The sequence below is a fragment of the Fomitopsis serialis genome, assembly GCF_022376445.1.
Source record: "Fomitopsis serialis strain Sig1Antser10 chromosome Unknown B0H18scaffold_32, whole genome shotgun sequence".
In the NCBI taxonomy this organism is placed as follows: Eukaryota; Fungi; Basidiomycota; class Agaricomycetes; order Polyporales; family Fomitopsidaceae; genus Fomitopsis; species Fomitopsis serialis.
The window spans coordinates 1-16,107 of record NW_025954992.1 but is presented as its reverse complement, the minus strand read 5'-3'; the positions used below and the strand labels follow the sequence as shown (position 1 = coordinate 16,107).

General features: G+C 57.3%; 7 protein-coding genes across 7 annotated transcripts; 3 read left to right on the top strand and 4 right to left on the bottom strand.

Moving 5' to 3' along the window:
• Positions 1-40: 40 nt before the first annotated feature.
• Positions 41-2,726, bottom strand: B0H18DRAFT_350911 (heat shock protein). Its single transcript, XM_048037694.1, has 8 exons — positions 2,638-2,726; positions 2,537-2,585; positions 2,223-2,484; positions 2,097-2,172; positions 1,967-2,043; positions 896-1,914; positions 642-845; positions 41-582 (listed from the first exon to the last, which is right to left on the bottom strand). Exons 1-8 carry the CDS (start codon positions 2,689-2,691, stop codon positions 323-325), a joined length of 2,001 nt encoding a protein of 666 aa, XP_047893451.1. The 5' UTR covers positions 2,692-2,726; the 3' UTR covers positions 41-322.
• Positions 2,727-3,275: 549 nt separating this feature from the next.
• B0H18DRAFT_350828 (LETM1-domain-containing protein) lies at positions 3,276-5,960 on the top strand. The gene is made up of 8 exons (XM_048037693.1): positions 3,276-3,771; positions 3,832-3,975; positions 4,024-4,158; positions 4,210-4,686; positions 4,739-4,924; positions 4,978-5,142; positions 5,211-5,502; positions 5,562-5,960. The coding sequence occupies exons 1-8, from the start codon at positions 3,352-3,354 to the stop codon at positions 5,654-5,656; spliced, it is 1,914 nt and encodes a 637-aa protein (XP_047893450.1). The 5' UTR covers positions 3,276-3,351; the 3' UTR covers positions 5,657-5,960.
• Positions 5,961-6,484: 524 nt separating this feature from the next.
• Positions 6,485-8,613, bottom strand: B0H18DRAFT_1085062 (uncharacterized protein; the record flags this gene model as incomplete). The annotated part of the gene is made up of 8 exons (XM_048031865.1): positions 6,485-6,646; positions 6,704-7,005; positions 7,071-7,206; positions 7,266-7,890; positions 8,044-8,192; positions 8,253-8,259; positions 8,282-8,493; positions 8,551-8,613. 8 exons carry the CDS (start codon positions 8,611-8,613, stop codon positions 6,485-6,487), a joined length of 1,656 nt encoding a protein of 551 aa, XP_047893449.1.
• Positions 8,614-9,578: 965 nt separating this feature from the next.
• Positions 9,579-11,022, bottom strand: B0H18DRAFT_1006532 (adenylate kinase 1). The gene is made up of 4 exons (XM_048028662.1): positions 10,536-11,022; positions 10,267-10,474; positions 9,957-10,142; positions 9,579-9,895 (listed from the first exon to the last, which is right to left on the bottom strand). The coding sequence occupies exons 1-4, from the start codon at positions 10,684-10,686 to the stop codon at positions 9,661-9,663; spliced, it is 780 nt and encodes a 259-aa protein (XP_047893448.1). The 5' UTR covers positions 10,687-11,022; the 3' UTR covers positions 9,579-9,660.
• Positions 11,023-11,507: 485 nt separating this feature from the next.
• On the bottom strand, positions 11,508-13,135 carry B0H18DRAFT_1119001 (dolichyl-diphosphooligosaccharide-protein glycosyltransferase; the record flags this gene model as incomplete). Its single annotated transcript, XM_048033886.1, has 6 exons — positions 11,508-11,706; positions 11,774-11,991; positions 12,056-12,203; positions 12,253-12,765; positions 12,817-12,937; positions 12,991-13,135. The coding sequence occupies 6 exons, from the start codon at positions 13,133-13,135 to the stop codon at positions 11,508-11,510; spliced, it is 1,344 nt and encodes a 447-aa protein (XP_047893447.1).
• A 602-nt stretch (positions 13,136-13,737) lies between these two features.
• B0H18DRAFT_1006526 (uncharacterized protein) lies at positions 13,738-15,138 on the top strand. The gene is made up of 7 exons (XM_048028661.1): positions 13,738-14,000; positions 14,060-14,105; positions 14,132-14,229; positions 14,305-14,324; positions 14,423-14,564; positions 14,628-14,711; positions 14,766-15,138. Exons 1-7 carry the CDS (start codon positions 13,875-13,877, stop codon positions 14,979-14,981), a joined length of 732 nt encoding a protein of 243 aa, XP_047893446.1. The 5' UTR covers positions 13,738-13,874; the 3' UTR covers positions 14,982-15,138.
• A 402-nt stretch (positions 15,139-15,540) lies between these two features.
• On the top strand, positions 15,541-15,896 carry B0H18DRAFT_1118999 (cytochrome C oxidase copper chaperone-domain-containing protein; the record flags this gene model as incomplete). Its single annotated transcript, XM_048033885.1, has 3 exons — positions 15,541-15,552; positions 15,602-15,708; positions 15,758-15,896. The coding sequence occupies 3 exons, from the start codon at positions 15,541-15,543 to the stop codon at positions 15,894-15,896; spliced, it is 258 nt and encodes an 85-aa protein (XP_047893445.1).
• Positions 15,897-16,107: the final 211 nt, after the last annotated feature.

Genomic DNA, 16,107 nt, shown 5'->3' with positions numbered 1-16,107 from the left:
GTCACATCTGTGCTCGACGCCGCAGATGCCAACACACAAATGAAGTGAGGAGTGGAGCAATGCTGAGAGTGGGGTGGTCATTGTTCAATACTAGATACATATACTAAGCCGTGACGATAAAAAGCGTGCGACGAGACCGTAAAGTAATAGCGTGCGTAACATTACTTTTGCTCTATGCTGGATGCGTGAAAGACTGGATGCCGACGGACATGCGCGACGAGACGTGACAAAGGGTCATGATGCAGCAGGGGCGATGTAGGTGGATGATAAAGCAAGTAGCGGCGGATGCGAAGGGGGGGTACGACAACGGAAGAGTGGGAACTTAATCCTTCTTCTCGCCCTCAGGCTTGCTGTCCTCCGGCTTCGCCTCGTTGGCCGCCTCCTGGTTACGCTTCTCGTAGACCTTCTGGAAGAGGCCGAGCGACGCCTGCTGCGTCTCGTTAATCTTCTCCCGGATGCCATCAGCAGACACGGTCGTGTCGCCGGCCTGACCCTTGACAGCGACCTCGCGGAGCTCAGCGACCAGCTTCTCGACCTTCTCCTTCTCAGCCGCATCGAGCTGCTCCTTGAACTCGTTCATGGCTGATAGGCATACAGTGAGCAGCTGGCTCTCGATATGATGGGACAATCAGTTTGCTCACCCTTCTCAGTATCTGAGCAGATCGACTCAGCCTTGTTAGCCTCCTCGATGATTGTCTTCCTGGCCTTGTCAGCCTCGGCGTACTCCTCAGCATCAGACACCATGCGCTCGATGTCCTTGTCACTGAGACCAGACGATGAAGCGATCGTCATCGACTGATCCTTGTTTGTCGCCTTGTCGCGGGCAGTGACATGGACAATACCATCTACGAGAACAGTCAGACACGAACAATATCAACACTACAGTCCAACTTACCAGCGTCGATGTCGAACGTGATATCGATTTGGGGGACACCCTTCGGCGCCGGCGGAATGCCGGTAAGGTTGAAGTTGCCGAGGATCTTGTTGTCCCTGACAAGCTCACGTTCACCCTGGTAAACCTTGACCTCGATGGCGGTCTGGCCATCAGCCGCAGTCGAGAACGTCTGCGTCTTCTTGGTCGGGATGGTGGTGTTGCGCTGGATGAGCTTGGTCATGATCCCACCGAGCGTCTCGATACCGAGCGAGAGCGGCGTGACGTCGAGGAGCAGGATGTCCGTGACGTTTCCTGCCAATACACCACCCTGGATGGAGGCACCGATGGCAACGGCCTCATCCGGGTTGACGCCCTTGCTGGGCTCGCGGCCGAAAATGGTCTTGACGGTGTCGACGACCTTCGGCATACGCGTCATACCACCAACGAGAATGACCTCGTTAACCTCGCTCGCCTTGACGCCTGCATCCACAAGCGCCTTCTTGCAAGGCTCGACGGTCCGCTGAATGAGGGAGTTGACCAGACCCTCGAACTGCGACCGGACGATCTTCAGGTTGATGTGTTTCGGCCCAGAAGCGTCCGCGGTGATGAACGGAAGGTTGATCTCTGTCTGCGAAGTGGAAGACAGTTCGATCTTCGCCTTCTCCGCAGCCTCACGGACACGTTGGATGGCCATGGGATCCTGGCCGAGGTCGAGGCCAGACTCCTTCTTGAACTCGTTCAGGATGTGCTGGACGAGGACGATGTCGAAGTCTTCGCCACCAAGATGGGTATCGCCGTTCGTTGACTTCACCTCGAAGACACCCTTCTGCATCTCCAGGATAGAGATATCGAAGGTGCCGCCACCGAGATCGTACACGGCGATGACAGCGTTGTCCACACGGTCAAGGCCGTAGGCAAGGGCAGCCGCTGTCGGCTCGTTGATGACACGCAGGACATCCAATCCCGCGATTTGACCAGCATCCTTGGTCGCTTGCCGTTGCGCATCATTGAAGTAGGCGGGGACAGTGACGACGGCATGGCTGCAATAGGTACTTAGCAAAAAGCGATGACGCATGACGTGGTGAGACGCACTTGACTTTCTTGTTGAGGAACTGCTCAGCGGTCTCCTTCATCTTGACAAGAACCATGGACGACAGCTCCTCTGAGGACTACAACATCATGAGTAAACGGAACGCCAAGCCGCATCGCAAGTGAAACGTACGAAAGTCTGCTTCTTGCCACCATTGTCAACCTCAACGGCAGGCCGACCATCAGACTTCGCAACGACCTTGAACGGCCTGCGAGAAAGTCAGCAGCCGTTGCGTCACCGATGAGGAGCACTACGTACCAGTGCTCCATGTCCTTCTTCACCTCCGCGTCGTTGTACTGACGACCAATAAGACGCTTGAAAGCGAACACCGTGTTTTGCGAGTTCACGACCGCTTGACGCTTGGCGGGGAGGCCGACCAATCGCTCGCCGTGTTTTGTGAATGCAACGACAGAGGGTGTTGTTCGTGCGCCCTCGGAGTTTTCGATGACGCGCGCCGTCTTGCCCTCCATAACGGATACGCAAGAGTTCGTTGTCCCCAAGTCAATACCGACAACGGGGCCTGCAAGTAGGATGAGGCTTTTGGTGAGACTTGAAAGTACACGTATACATACCATTGACTTTTGAGTTCATGTTCCTCGCGATCATGGACCGCGGAATGCCCTGCGCTCGTTATCAGCGTCAGCATTCGGATAGAGTGCACGAGCGTACGCACAGCATAGTTGCCGGTACGGGCGACAGAACGGAGAGAACGAGCAGCGGCGAACATGGTGAAGGAGGATGGAAGACGAAGGTGAGTAAGTGGGAGCGCGTCGCTCTCAATTTTTGAAAGCGTAATGCGTTACATAAGCGCCCGGCCGTTCCCGAACGTTCTGAGGGTTGTCGGCCGAAACCGTGTCCTAATGACAACCTTGACCCGGGCAATCCACGTTCTATGCTGTATTCACGGGATAGCCTATTACTGCGAACTCTTACAGTAAGCTAAGTAGCATAGGGACACGGATAAATCCCTCGGTGCGTTCCCGAAAGTACACGCCTGGAGTCCAATGCCACATTCCGCATTACGATTCGCCAGGAAGCGTGGGCCAATCGGAAGCCGCGAAATTCGCTGTCCAGTGGTTGGCATGCGAGTGACGAGTGTGCAGTCCCTCCTTTCGACGGCCCGTGTAACCTATAACGGCAGCCTTGCCTGACGGTCTGCACGGTCGACATGCCGGCCTGAATACGCGTATGCATGTCTCGCGCGCGCCGGAACGAGCAGTGACACGCGCGGCGCGGGGACGCGTCTGCGCGTCTACGCCGCGGTCAATACGCGCAAACAGTGTCCGCCGAAGGACTGGCGTCATTGGTGGCTGCACGCATTTCCTGGCCCACAACCTTCTACACTTACTCTCATCCCGCCTCCAGCTGGCTCTAGTCTCCCAGGTATATGTCTGTATGGCTGCCCAAATCGTCTCCCGCACTCCTTGCGCGCGCTGCTAGTCGCCAAAACCAGCTTGTCACCCTTCGCGTATTCGCCGTAGTATGCCGGAGCCCGCAACTCCCGCTAACACCGCTGGGTGCTTTTGCCTCCTCTAGACGGTACGAGAGTACTCGCCCGTCACCCAGCAGTGCTCGGAATGCCTCGACTTCTACGACAGAGCCTACTTCCGAACCCAAGCCTACCCCTCCAACGCCTAAAGAGCCGACGGAGGCGCCGCTATCGACGAGGGTATGGAAGAAAGTCAAGCATGAGGCGCAGCACTACTGGCATGGTAGCAAGCTGCTGGGGGCGGAAGTGCGCATATCTTCTCGGCTTGTGTGGAAGATTCTACACGGTGAAATCCTGACGAGGAGAGAACGCAGACAGGTGCGGGATTCTGGCCGTGTAGAAAATCATACGTGTCTTAAGTAAAATGGATTCGAATAGCTCAAGCGCACAACTCAAGACATGCTACGACTCATCCCGTTTGCGGTATTCGTGGTTGTGCCGTTCATGGAGCTCTTGATTCCTGTGGCTCTGAAGCTGTTCCCCGACATGCTCCCCTCGACATTTGAGGACAAATTCGCTGCTGTAAGCATTCACGGTGGAGAGCATACCATGATACTAAACTCCGAATAGCAAGAGAAGCAGCGGAAACTCCTCCGTGTACGCCTGGACATGGCCAAGTTCCTGCAGGAGACACTTCGTGAGTCGGGTTTGAAAGCCAACGCACACATTGTAGGCAGCGAGGCTTTCAAAGAGTTCTTCCGCAAGGTTTGTCTCCTCCTCAGCCCCAAAGTTGCCGTCATGTGAACCACTGAACAGGTTCGGTCCACTGGAGAAATCCCCTCGGCTTCGGATGTCATTAACGTCGCACGTCTCTTCGACGACGACCTCACGCTAGACAACCTTTCCCGACCTCAGCTCGTCTCCATGTGCCGCTACATGGGAATCAACGCGTTCGGCACGGACAACTTCCTCAGAGGTAACATTCGCCAAAGGCTCACGGAGCTCCGCCGCGATGACCAGCTCATCGAGCTGGAGGGCGTCGACAACCTCAGCACGTCTGAGTTGCAGGCGGCGTGCCAGAGCCGCGGTATCCGGACGAGCGGTGTCTCCCCCGCCCGCCTGCGCGAGGAGCTCTCGACGTGGATCACCCTGCACCTGCACAACCGGGTCAGCGGTGTCCTTCTTGTCCTTGCCAGGGCGTTCCAGTTCGACAAGAAGCCTGGTGAGGAGGATGGCAAGACGGCTATCATTCAGAGCTTGGAGAGCGTCCTCTCTGGCTTGCCGGACAACTTGGTATGTGGTTCAGGCACACCAGTGCAACGTGCATCGTACTAACCCATTGCAGCTTAACGAGGCCGAGCTGGAAGTGGAGTCGGACAAGGCGAGCTTCAAGCAGAAGCTCGAGGTCTTGCAGCAACAGGAGGAGCTCATTGAGGACGAGGAGGAGCAAGAACAGAAGGAAGAGGACGCTCGGCGGGTGAAGAGGGAGGAGGAAGCCCGTCTTGCACAGATGCTTCTGCCTGAGACTGAGGTCGGCCTCGCTCCATCTACACCGCGAATGGCTCTGAACGTGATCGTTGACAGCTTCAACCTGAGAAAGCCGCAGAGAAGGAAGCAGATGCGCGCATGACTACGGAACAACTGAAGGAGCTTGCCGCTGCGCTGTCCATCCTGTCCTCGAAGTCGTCCGTCCTCAAGGAACGCGATGAGCTGCGCGCGCTGATGGAGGAGAACATGCAGGCAGAGGAGGTATGTCGCGGTCCTGACAACCGCCCTGCGAAAACCTCGCTGATCGGACTCACGTCGGGCGTTTTTAGCAGGACCCGAAGTCGCCAGCGGCGGCGTTGACGAAGCGCATCAGAACGATGCTCACCAAAGTCGATGCACAGCTCTCCGACTACGACGCTCGCGTGGGATCGTCGCTGCAGATGATCTCGTGTGATCCGCAGGGCCGGATCTCGGTGGAAGACCTCGAGAAGGCGCTTGCCGTCATCAAGCACAAGCCGGACGAGGAGGTCGGGCACAAGGTGATCGAAAAATTGGACGCGGACAAGGACGGATTCGTAGAGCTGGAGCACGTCCTTGGTCTGGTCAGGGAGGAGGGCTTAGGTGCGGGGAATCTCCGCCTCTCGAGTGTGCGGGACGCTGACCGGATATGTGGCGCGCAGGCACGCTTCTCGACGACGAGGCCCAGTCCCTTATTGGACAGGGCAACGAACTCAAGAAGAGCAAGCCAAGGAAGGAGGATATCGTACAGGAGTGATCCACCCTATTCGTTACAGCCTAGACCTAATGTGACCGAGTCTCAATGATGCGATCCGCACTGCAGAGGGCCGTGCACATGATTCGTGCCAATCAACTGTGCCAATCCTCATTCACTGACCGGCGGTGGAGGGCCGGTGACTACTTTTTGTACCGCCACCAACTGATGTCGACCCCAATGCGTCTGAGATACAGATGCGCCGTACAAAGATCTGGTGAAGCGGGTCGGCCCATCATCCAGGGCGGCGAGGGCGGTGCACCTCAGGTCTCCTGGACGCCACGTTCTGGCCACGTTTGTTCGCAGGCCGGAGGATGTTCTCCTCCGCGTAAGGCTTCCTCTATGGGCGCTCAATCACAAGGAATACCCGACCTATCGGATCTCCGTGCCTTTCGCACTGGACGCCCAACAATTAAGAAGGCAAGGCAAAGGTCGATCCGAGATTCTGAGCGCACTCTGCAAAGAGTTTCATGGCGATCAGGAGGCGGAGGACTTGCTCCATGTGCACGAGTGTAACGTAGTAGATAGACTAGCGTAGTATGGATGGCATGGCAATGCAAGGGTCGCGAATGAATTGCGCCAGGCGTGGCAGTACTATAGACTGAGTAATATGAGATACAGTTTGGTTCCGTCGTGCGCGAACATGTCTATCGATTACATTGTAGATGCAGAAGGGGCAGAGAACACGGAAGACGCCCGAAACGACGAGACGGGATTACATGACCTAAGTAAGGGGGCCCAGACTGGGAGGATATTAGCAATAGAAGGCTTCTCTTAGTACGTTTTACAACCGAGAAATCGCATGGAGCGTCCATGGACGAGGCAAGGGGGTCATGGAAGGGCGGCTACGGGGAAGAAGAGCGCCAGGCGGCGCATGGCCGCGAGAAGGACGTTCAGCTCGTTCGTGATGGCCAGCGAGTCGTACTGCAGCTGCTCGATCTGCGTGCTGCTGAGCATGCGCGCGTAGACGTCCGCTACAGCGCGCCAGCACGTCTGTTCAGCCATGTGGGTCAGCACGCACGGGGACAATGCACAACGCAAAGTGCTTACGCTGTTGATGGGGTCGAGGAAGGCGTAATCGTCCTCGTTCAGCTCGCGCACCAACGCCGCAACCGAGCTCGCTGCGTATAGACACTTCTCGAACGACGGCGTCTGCGTCTCAATATGATCCCGGTGGAGGTGGATGGTCGCGGTGTAGATAAGCGTATGGATCGTGACCAGGTCCCCGTCCGCACGCGTCGGCACGAACTGGTTCGTATGTCGGCTGATCCCTGGGAGGTTGGCGGAGAACTGCGCGAGGGACATCTCGAGTGACCGCTGCCCTGCCCAGTCTGATTCGCTCCTCGAAGACGCTGTCGATGCGCCCAAGCATCAGCCGGTATCCTACGGAGGCTCATGAGCAGGATAGGGAACTCACATGCGAAGCGCGCGGTACGTTCGAAGAGCATAACCGCCTTCGCTCGAAGGGTCACGTTGGAACCGGCACCGCTGCTGCTTCCTAACATTGAAGAGCCGACAAGCGCCTGAAGGGTGTTGACGTTTGCGTCGGGGCTCTTTTAACCGTGTTAGGCTCCATATATATGACAGATTTGAATGGAAGGCCCGGACTCACCATTGACATATCGACAATGCCCATTGGCCAGGACGTCGCGATTTGCGTCCGCGGGTGGTCATCATCCGGGAGCGCCGACGGAAGACCGGTTGCAACTGACCACGCGCGATCGACGATGAATATCTGCCAGAACGCTGCGACGCGCTCTGCGTGTTCCACTGAGTCCTTCACGGGGGGCAGCGGGAACGTCGCGTCGGTGGGGAACGCAGACGCGCCCGCGCCGCCGAGCCCCGACTGGATGCCCGACCACTCCATAGTGGGGCGAATCTGGTGGAGGCCGACGTCTATCGCCAGTCGCGCGCTCGTCGACGAGTGATAGTACCCCTCGAGCACACGCCCTTGACAGAAGAAGTACACGGCGATCAGTGACGAAGCCTGCAGTACTTGGACCATCCTGTCCTGCTGATGCAGGGCTTCCGAAATCCCGGCCAGCGCACGCTTTAGGAAGTGGGGTTCGAGCTCGCTGAGATGCGGTAAACGTGAGAAGTAGCAGGCCATGAGGTAAATCGCGTCCATCAGAGCGGGATGAGGTTGGTGCGGATGGGCTAGATGGAGGGATGCGCTGAACCTGGTAAGGTGGCAGTCGAATGCGCACTGGTGCCGATGCGAGAAGAATATTTCGAGGCTGGTCAATCCATGTCAATAGAGCCGGACGCAACGCATGGAATGAGTACCCACAGCTGTTGCTTATTTCTGCAGAAGGTCGATCGATCCTCCCACCATTCGAGTTTGGAGAGCTTGGTGAAGACCATCCGGCGATAGTCAGCTCATCGGACACTTTGATAGCGCTGCCGGGCCATGGGTATCACCAGGGTGTAGACTGTTTGTGGGCGAGGCTGGGATGGTGTCTGTCAAGTTGATGGTCGAGAAATCGTGATCCCAGTTAAGGGAGCGTCCACAGCTCCCGATAGAGGATCTGGATGGGCGCTTCGTGTCAGCACCGCCACCGGTGATCGTTGGAGGACGCGTTGTGGGACGGTGTCTTACCTGAAAGCTCGTTTGTGCTGTTCGAGGACGGCGGGGGCGACGGGGACGAGCCTGAACTCGAGCCACTCGCAGACGACTCTGCCTGCTCAGACTCGAGTTCGCGCAGACGCGCCTCCAGTTTCGCGACCTTCTGCTGGAGAAGCTGCGTGCGACTGACATGTTTCTTCTCGTGATATTGACAGTCGACGCCGCGGTTGGCTTTGAGGCATTGCGAACAGACAGGCCGCAGCCCGTCGCATTTCTAACACGTGTGGCTGTCAGCGTGATATTGAATGTGTGATGAACATGCAGAGATCACCATCTTTCGTTTGCGGCAGCAGAGACAGGCCATGCCGCGCTGGAGAGGCGTTACGGCCTTCATGGAGATAGTCTGGGGATAGCAGGGTACAATGTCGGGCGAGGGTGCAAAGTTCGGTGAGTTGCGTGCAGCTGGAGGGTTTTGAAGCGGATCTGAGCGCCCTGCGTATCAAAACATCAAGTCTCTGTGGTGATTGGAGGAGCGCCTTTCGTGTGTCGTAAAGACTGTCGGCAGTTGCAGACAGACAGGGAGGCGATGTGTGCGCGGGCGGTGGGCGGGACAGGGCCATCTTGTCGGGCGTTGGCGAGATATTTAAATGAGAGGAAATGGAAACGCTGTCCGCGCATCGACCACAGGAAACCGCCCGCGACGCGAGGGTCCTCCATCCTCGGGCGTCTCTCCCCGCGGCGCGCTAACAGCCACCGATCTGGGCGCCCGGCAGCGATCCCATCGGGACCAGCACCCGCTCTGAGTTGCGCACCGCCGCCCACCCGCTGCCTCGCTGCCCCACGCACGCACAGCTCGAGCCCTACCGCGCCCCCGGCTCCTGGAATGGCAAGACGGAGGAGCGTACGAGGGACGCGAACGTACGCGAGTCCGCGGGCGCAGTCGATCCAGTGCGCGATCGGGGCCGTGGTCCGCTAACCAGATGCTATGCCGTTAGCTGCTGCACCGGGCGCTCTCTCCAGCCTCAGGCTGCAGCCATTTCATCCTCCTCCTCAACGTGCCCGAGGCGATGGCTCCGGCTCAACTCCCCCGTTATCTGTATGGTGCGAAAATAGACCATCCCACCGAGTCTGCATCGGACCAGCACGACAATCATCAGGGCCATCCACGCTCAAGCTCACTCTGAACTTCACGCTGTGCTTCCTTCGCAAACGGGTCCAACACACCGTAGGCACTGCGTGTCATTCGCGTAGACACAGCGTCCAGGAACTCAACGTTACTCAACTCTAAGCTCAAACCAAACCCACTCCAGCGCATCATCGTCTATCGCAGCCTCGTGGGAGTAGCACTCACACAGTAAATTTCGCAAGACACTGTCGCTGATAGATATGCAAGTGGACGCGGCCCATTAGCGGTTCGCGCAAGTATATTTACATTCAGCGACTACGCTTTTGGCTGCTGCGACGTGAACACCTTCCGCATGTTCTCCCACACCAGTGTTGGTGCCTGCGCCGCGTCGATTGGTCTCCAGAGACCCTTCTGCTTGTAGTATTCAATCACCGGTCCCGTTTGCGAGTGGAAGACCGTCAGACGTTTGCGCAGTGCCTCAACATTGTCGTCGGATCGCTGCACGAGCGGCTCGCCGGTGACGTCGTCGACCATCGGTTTCTTCGGGGGGCTAGATTTGCATGTCATGAAATTTATTTTTGGCAAAAAAAAAAGTGCGTGAAGGGACTAACCTAAACTCCCTGTGGTACGTCCTACCGCTCGCGGGGTGGATTAAGCGACCAGTAATACGGGAGATGAGCAGCTGGTCTTCGATGACAAGTTGCACAACATGGTCTAGCTTCTCGCTCCGGGCCTTCAACATTGTATCGAGCTTCTCGGCCTGAGGAACCGTCCGCGGAAATCCGTCCAGCACGAACCTTCACGGGTACACCGGTGTCAACGATCACGACACACTCATCCGGGAGTCGACGGATGCAGGAATAGCAGCAGACGATCCGCCACGCCCCGCATTCCGCCGCACAGAGTTATGAAATGACGCACCCGTTCTTGCACGCCTTGTTGTGCTCGAGCTGGTCCTTGATCATCCCGACCATGATGTCGTCGCTGACGAGGCCGCCCGCGTCCATGATCTTCTTCGCCTCGACGCCGAGCTTCGTCTTCTGGGTGACCTGCTCACGGAGCATGTCGCCCGTCGCCAGATGGCACACGCAGAACTTGTCGCGGATCCGCGGCGCCTGCGTGCCCTTCCCTGCAGCCAGAACAACCACCTTCAGCACGTCTGCGGGGCGAGAGGACCGCCGTACACGCACCTGCGCCGGGCGGGCCCATGAGGATGGTGCGGAGCTGCTGCGCTGGCGTGCTGCGCGTGACCGCGTCCTTCGCCTTCGCCTCCAACGCCTCGATCTTCGCGTTGAGCTGCGAGACGAGCGACTTGAGGTACTCGAGTTCGTCACCTGCCATGGTGGGGTCTGTGCGCGGCGCGGAGGGCCTGGAGGTGGAAGTGGGTGCGAGACTCGACCGACGACGTGTGGGAGCTCCCGGCGCCGCGTAATGGCCCGAGTGTGCGGTGGCTGGTGGCGGGCCACGAGCCGGCTTCGGCAGTTTGCGCGTGATTACAGACAAGTGGCGGCTCGTCACTCGACGTGCTGAAGCCGCAGCTGAGCCTGGTCAGGATCATTCAATATTAGCATGCTCGTCTGCATGAGAATGTGTTTGCCAATTGGGAAGGGATGGCTCGGACTCCTCGAATCGGCCCAGCAGCGCAGCTGAACCTCGGGGAGATTGAATTGATGCACCAACACTAAATTACTTGAAATACACGTCAAGGGCCGCCAGCTGAGGGTCATCCAAGGGTCATCATACCGCTCACTGAAATTGTGACTTCAGAGTACGACAGTTCTGATGCGCACAAATTCATGTATGACCCAAACATGTTCTCTCAGACCCGTAACAATGATGCTTCTGGAGAGCAATTCAGTGCCAGACTCAAGGGTGGAACTTGAAGAACGCTCAGAATAGCGGCCATATCATATTGTGGACGCGTGTGTGCAGCATCCTTGACGGGATCCCTCGAAGCATTGAGCCTACCACGTCACCGTCTCGCTGTCAACTCACTTGCACCGAGGGTGGTTCCGACGTATCACCCCGACTTCACGGGACCGACCTACCTGCCAGTACCACACCGGCTCCCCCGTCGCCACATGCGTCACCCGATCCAAAGCACCGGCATTCGATAATTAAGTTACAGCCAACTGGTCCATACAAAGGGGGCACGCTGCACGCTAGTCAGATTTCGTGCTTTTCGACTTCTTCGCCTCCGCGCTGTCGCCGGCGAGCCACAGCGCGCAGAACGCGAGGAACGCGGCGCTCGTGCTGATCGTGCCGGCGTAGTATGGCCACGCGGGGCTCAGGAAGCGCGGGTACTCGTCGTGCCGCGGCGGAACGACCGGGACGACGGTCGTGCTCTGCAGGTAGGACCAGCTGCGGGTGACGTCGCACGTCAGCGAGCGTGCACTAACGCAGCCGGAAGAGGCAAGGGGCGACGCACCCTTTTCGCTTGTAGTCGACGTTGAATTTGAACACGCCGTGCCGGTCTGGAACGCGGAACGTCAGCGAGTACTCGCCGGGCACCCCGGGCGTTGGCTTGAGCGCGGTCCGGATGTGGGGGTCCAGCATCGTGAACTCGAGCTGCATGTCGGTGATGCCAGAGTACGGCTCCCACTCCGCCGAGGTCGGGTTGTATTTCGACACGTGCATTGTGTACGTCTGCAATCAATCGGGGCACCGGGTTCAGCGCGATGTACGGCAGACATGAGGTGAGCGGACGCACGACGCGGTCATTGATAGTGTACATATCCCCCGGCGCGGTCTCGTTGACGCGGTGATGCGTGGCGTCGTCGATGCGCAGCATACCTGTCTCTTGGAAGGTCCACGCCGCCACGTCGGCGGCGAATTGCTCGTTCCCGGGCTTGACTCCGCTAGAGGAACGCGTCAGACCGCGTGACGGGCGGAGTATCCTAGACTTACTCAATAGTAGGCTTCTGTGCAAACTCGTCGCTGAACAGATCTACCCCACCAACCCACGTAGCACGGCCACCACCAAGAGTCTGGAATCCAGCGACCAGTCCAAGTGAGTTGCCTGCCCACAGGCCCTCGCCGCCTTTGTCTGCAGCCTCCACAATCGCCTCTGCACCGGAGTCCGCATCAGAGTCCGCTGCAAAGCTCTGCGCCGGTGCGTTCAGAATGGGCACAATGTGCGGGTTGCTGTTGAATGCGAACGGGACGCCGGAGAACCACACGGGCGGCAAGCTCCCAGAGAGCACAGGGCTCGACGACAAGACCTCGACGGGGATCACAGTCGCTGGTGTGTCCCGCTCAGGGAAGTGCGAGATGAGAGGTGTGCCAGGCGGCGGCAGGACGAGTGAGAACTCGCCGCCAGGGATGTCAAGGGCGTCGCTTTTGACGACACTGCGATGAGCAGGTTGGTGTTCTTTGAAAGGAGCGTGACCAAGGACTGGGGGGTGATGTCCGAGGAGTATGCTGTGTCCACCACATTCAGCAAAACAGCGTATCCATGTCGCATTCGCCAACATGGACTCACTCTTGGACTCCGGCGCGAAAAGAATTACATGTGAGAACTCAGGATGGTCATGCGCAATCACAGCGGGGTGTGCGTCCTTAGGAGTCCGGAAGGTAAGATCATATCCTCGCGCTAGAAGAAACACGTCAAAGCCAGTCAACGGTCACGTCGCCAACTACACGCACCTCCAAGGCCGTCGAAGAATCTCGAGAAGTTGTCCCTGCTCGATCCAGGGTCGAGCACGACCAAGACAGAATTGCCAGTGCTGGACTTAGCGAGAGCAGCCGCCGCAAAGCCCAAGAACGAAAGGAACCTCCATGGCGAGACCATGGCAGAAGAATGCAAACACCGCTTGCGCAGTTGCTGGATGAGTTGCAGCCACCGCGCGACCGACCACGTATACATTTCGCGGGTAGGCGCTTACGTAACACGCGCGCAGCCTCCTTCATCTATTTTTAGATCTTGATGTCTCTCTTTCTGTTCGCCATACAAGCCATACACCTTCACGCATTGCGACCGCACAGTATTTCGCTCTAGTACATGCGGCACTAGACTTCAACTCTTTGCAGGCTCTCGTATCATTCGGGCCATGACCGGCGTGGACTGACTCGGATAGTGGCGGCGGCGTAAGAGAACGCCACGGAGACGCTATTATGTACATCGCAGTGACCGTCGTGACAGCGGATAAGTTCATCGGCAGCGCGCCTCATTGACCATGCATTGCATCTGACCGTCTTGTGCGCTTCTCAACGACGAGTCTTTTGAACTACAAAATGTCCGCGAGCTCAACAGGCCCTGGTTGTCCTCATCAAGCTACGGCAGGGTATTGGAAGAGGAAGTACGAGGACGCACAGCACGAAATATCTGTTTTACGGTACGTGCCGCATCGTACCAAACTGGAGTGACTAAAGCTTGATACGGATACTTTTAGCGTGTTCTTGAGTTAAAACGCGCCAATGCCTCGTCGCAGACCGACAAGATCGACGAGCTCATCAGGCTTACCCGTGAAGAGGCGCAACGACGGCAAGCATCAGATGCAGAACTGGCAAAATGCTTCACGCCGATCAAAATGGAAGATTCAATCCGACCTCTCCACCCAGAGGAACGCGTCGCGCACCTGGAGAAAGAGAAAGCAGCCCTGGAGAAACGGGTCCAAAACGCCGAACATGAACGAGCTCTCCTCAACCATAAGTGCGTGTGTGACTACGTCGCTGAACCAGTCTTGCATCATGTGCGAGCGTTGCTCGACTACAGGCAGATGTTTTCCGTTCTGAGGCGTCAATTCTGGCGGCGGAAGCCCGTCGAATGAGGCGCAGCAAGCTCGAGCACTCTATCCGCCGAATACGATTCTTTTCGACGAAGGCTTCGTCCCGCGGCCTACAGCATGTACAAACACGAAGACCTGGCTCGGTGCCATACCCCAGGTACGTCACCGCTTGGCCGCGCCGCTGTGGTAACACTCCCCTGCATAATTGTGATCCTCATCTCAGACCTCGCAGGAAGCCAGCGGTGGCAGAACGTGAGTGAGCCTCGGCGTTGAGTAGCCTACGTCTCGTTTGACGGTGTTGGCCTTGACTGTGATCATCACACGGTATTCCGGGTCATGCGGAGTTGCAGGCTTTTCTTCCTTCCTCGGCCACCGAACTGCCTCCCTATTCGCGTCCCTGGTTGGGCCAAGTCAGGGTACTGGTTCCATCCAGAAGGTGCGATTGTGGGAGAGCGGGAATTTGAGCTCATCATTGAGACGAAGCATAATGAGGTGAGCGGACTTGCCTGGCCCTGCTTTGTTGTGAATGCCATGAGTACTGAACTCTGAGGCAAGTGGTGCTACGTAGGTCGCTATCGCAGCACTCCGGTCTCTGGCGGCAACATGCAGTTATCCGAGTGGATAGAGATTGACGAGGCGGTACGTGCACCCACGATTCTCCGCCTTTGGCGAACGATGTTCATCATACCTTAGACGAAAGTGCATTATGTCGGACGAGTGCAGTCGGAGGTATTTGGGCAGTCCGGTCTCCCTGGAATCGGCCAGATGACTGTACAGGCTATCCGGAAGAACTACGACACAGGTGTATGGAGCATTCCGTGTTACAGTCTGCAGTGCGTCGGATACAGCAGAGCGCTGTATGCTGGACTGCAATTTGCATCCAGAAAGACCGCGACCGTGGCAGGTTAACATAGCTGCTAGACTATCCAGACCTCAAAAGTAGCCGGGGGGTGATGGTTCGCTCAGTAGGACCGTTTGCCAAATGCTTTGATTGCTATTTCGTGACGACTATCTACTACAAAACATCTGAGAGTTCCTGCTGTCATGTCGCTGTGCCATATTGCTTGTCGAACACCTTGTTATCGAACAACTACCTTCCGTGCATTCATATCGCTTCTTCCTGGGATAATACACTTCTTGTCAAGATCTGATATTGCAGTCAGTCGCTGGTCCCGACACGCGTGCGGCATGGAAGCCCGGCGTAGGGACCAAGTAGGTCGGACACCTACAGTCTGAAATCTTAGATTTGAATGGCTTCCAAATAGTGTATCGTGGGAACTCAACGAGACCGGCCGGACGTCGGAGCCCTAACCCTGAATCTGGTGCCGGCCACGCTTTGTCAGCGAGCGTCTAACCCTTCCGGCGTCACCGACGGCCAGACTCGCGGGCAAGGCAGGGAGTCTCCGAGCTCACAGTAAGCAACCCTTGCCTCCTCCTCTCATCTCATCCCCCAAAAGTACGACTCGACATGTCAGGATTCGTAAGTACTCTATGAGGACTTGGAACTATGCGTTCTGATGTGCTTGCAGTTCTCAGGGTGGTGGGGCTCGTCCTCGCCGTCTCCCGCTCCTGAACCCGCCAAGTACGACCCGACGGACCCGACACAGAACCCTCTCAACCCGCAGGGTCTTAAGCCGTATGTCTCTTATCCTATTCAATGGGATCCTATGTTGACGCACGGTTAGATGTTGCGCATGCCCGCAGACAAAGTCCGTCCGCGATGACTGCTTCCTGAAATTCGACTCTTCAGTGGCAGACGAGAAGTGCAAGGAGCTCGTGCAGGCGCACATAGCTTGCATGCGGGGTTACGGGTTCAAGGTGTAAAGATGCGCACGAAGACCCACCCGTCGTCAGGAGGACACACAACGCTGCACTAATCCGTACATTTGCTAAGTTATGACCCATCACTACTCAGATAGATACATCCTGGGGTTGCACGTCACATACGGTCGATGGTTGCTGCAAATCGAGACGAAGGATCTAGCGATGTGTCCGGACTACTCCAGAGGTATGGTGAACTCCCAGCGGCCCTCGG

Coding starts and splice junctions, on each gene's coding strand:
- B0H18DRAFT_350911 (XM_048037694.1), bottom strand. CDS start 2,691: ATGTTCGCCGCTGCTCGTTCTCTCCGTTCTGTCGCCCGTACCGGCAAC. Junction 1,915..1,966: donor TTCCTCAACAAGAAAGTCAA/GTGCGTCTCACC, acceptor TACCTATTGCAG/CCATGCCGTCGTCACTGTCC. Junction 846..895: donor CACGTTCGACATCGACGCTG/GTAAGTTGGACT, acceptor CTGTTCTCGTAG/ATGGTATTGTCCATGTCACT.
- B0H18DRAFT_350828 (XM_048037693.1), top strand. CDS start 3,352: ATGTCTGTATGGCTGCCCAAATCGTCTCCCGCACTCCTTGCGCGCGCT. Junction 4,925..4,977: donor TGCTTCTGCCTGAGACTGAG/GTCGGCCTCGCT, acceptor GATCGTTGACAG/CTTCAACCTGAGAAAGCCGC. Junction 5,503..5,561: donor GGTCAGGGAGGAGGGCTTAG/GTGCGGGGAATC, acceptor TGTGGCGCGCAG/GCACGCTTCTCGACGACGAG.
- B0H18DRAFT_1006532 (XM_048028662.1), bottom strand. CDS start 10,686: ATGGCAGGTGACGAACTCGAGTACCTCAAGTCGCTCGTCTCGCAGCTC. Junction 10,475..10,535: donor CATGGGCCCGCCCGGCGCAG/GTGCGTGTACGG, acceptor TTCTGGCTGCAG/GGAAGGGCACGCAGGCGCCG. Junction 9,896..9,956: donor ACGTACCACAGGGAGTTTAG/GTTAGTCCCTTC, acceptor ATGCAAATCTAG/CCCCCCGAAGAAACCGATGG.
- B0H18DRAFT_1006526 (XM_048028661.1), top strand. CDS start 13,875: ATGGAAGATTCAATCCGACCTCTCCACCCAGAGGAACGCGTCGCGCAC. Junction 14,106..14,131: donor AATTCTGGCGGCGGAAGCCC/GTCGAATGAGGC, acceptor AGCAAGCTCGAG/CACTCTATCCGCCGAATACG. Junction 14,325..14,422: donor GAAGCCAGCGGTGGCAGAAC/GTGAGTGAGCCT, acceptor GCGGAGTTGCAG/GCTTTTCTTCCTTCCTCGGC.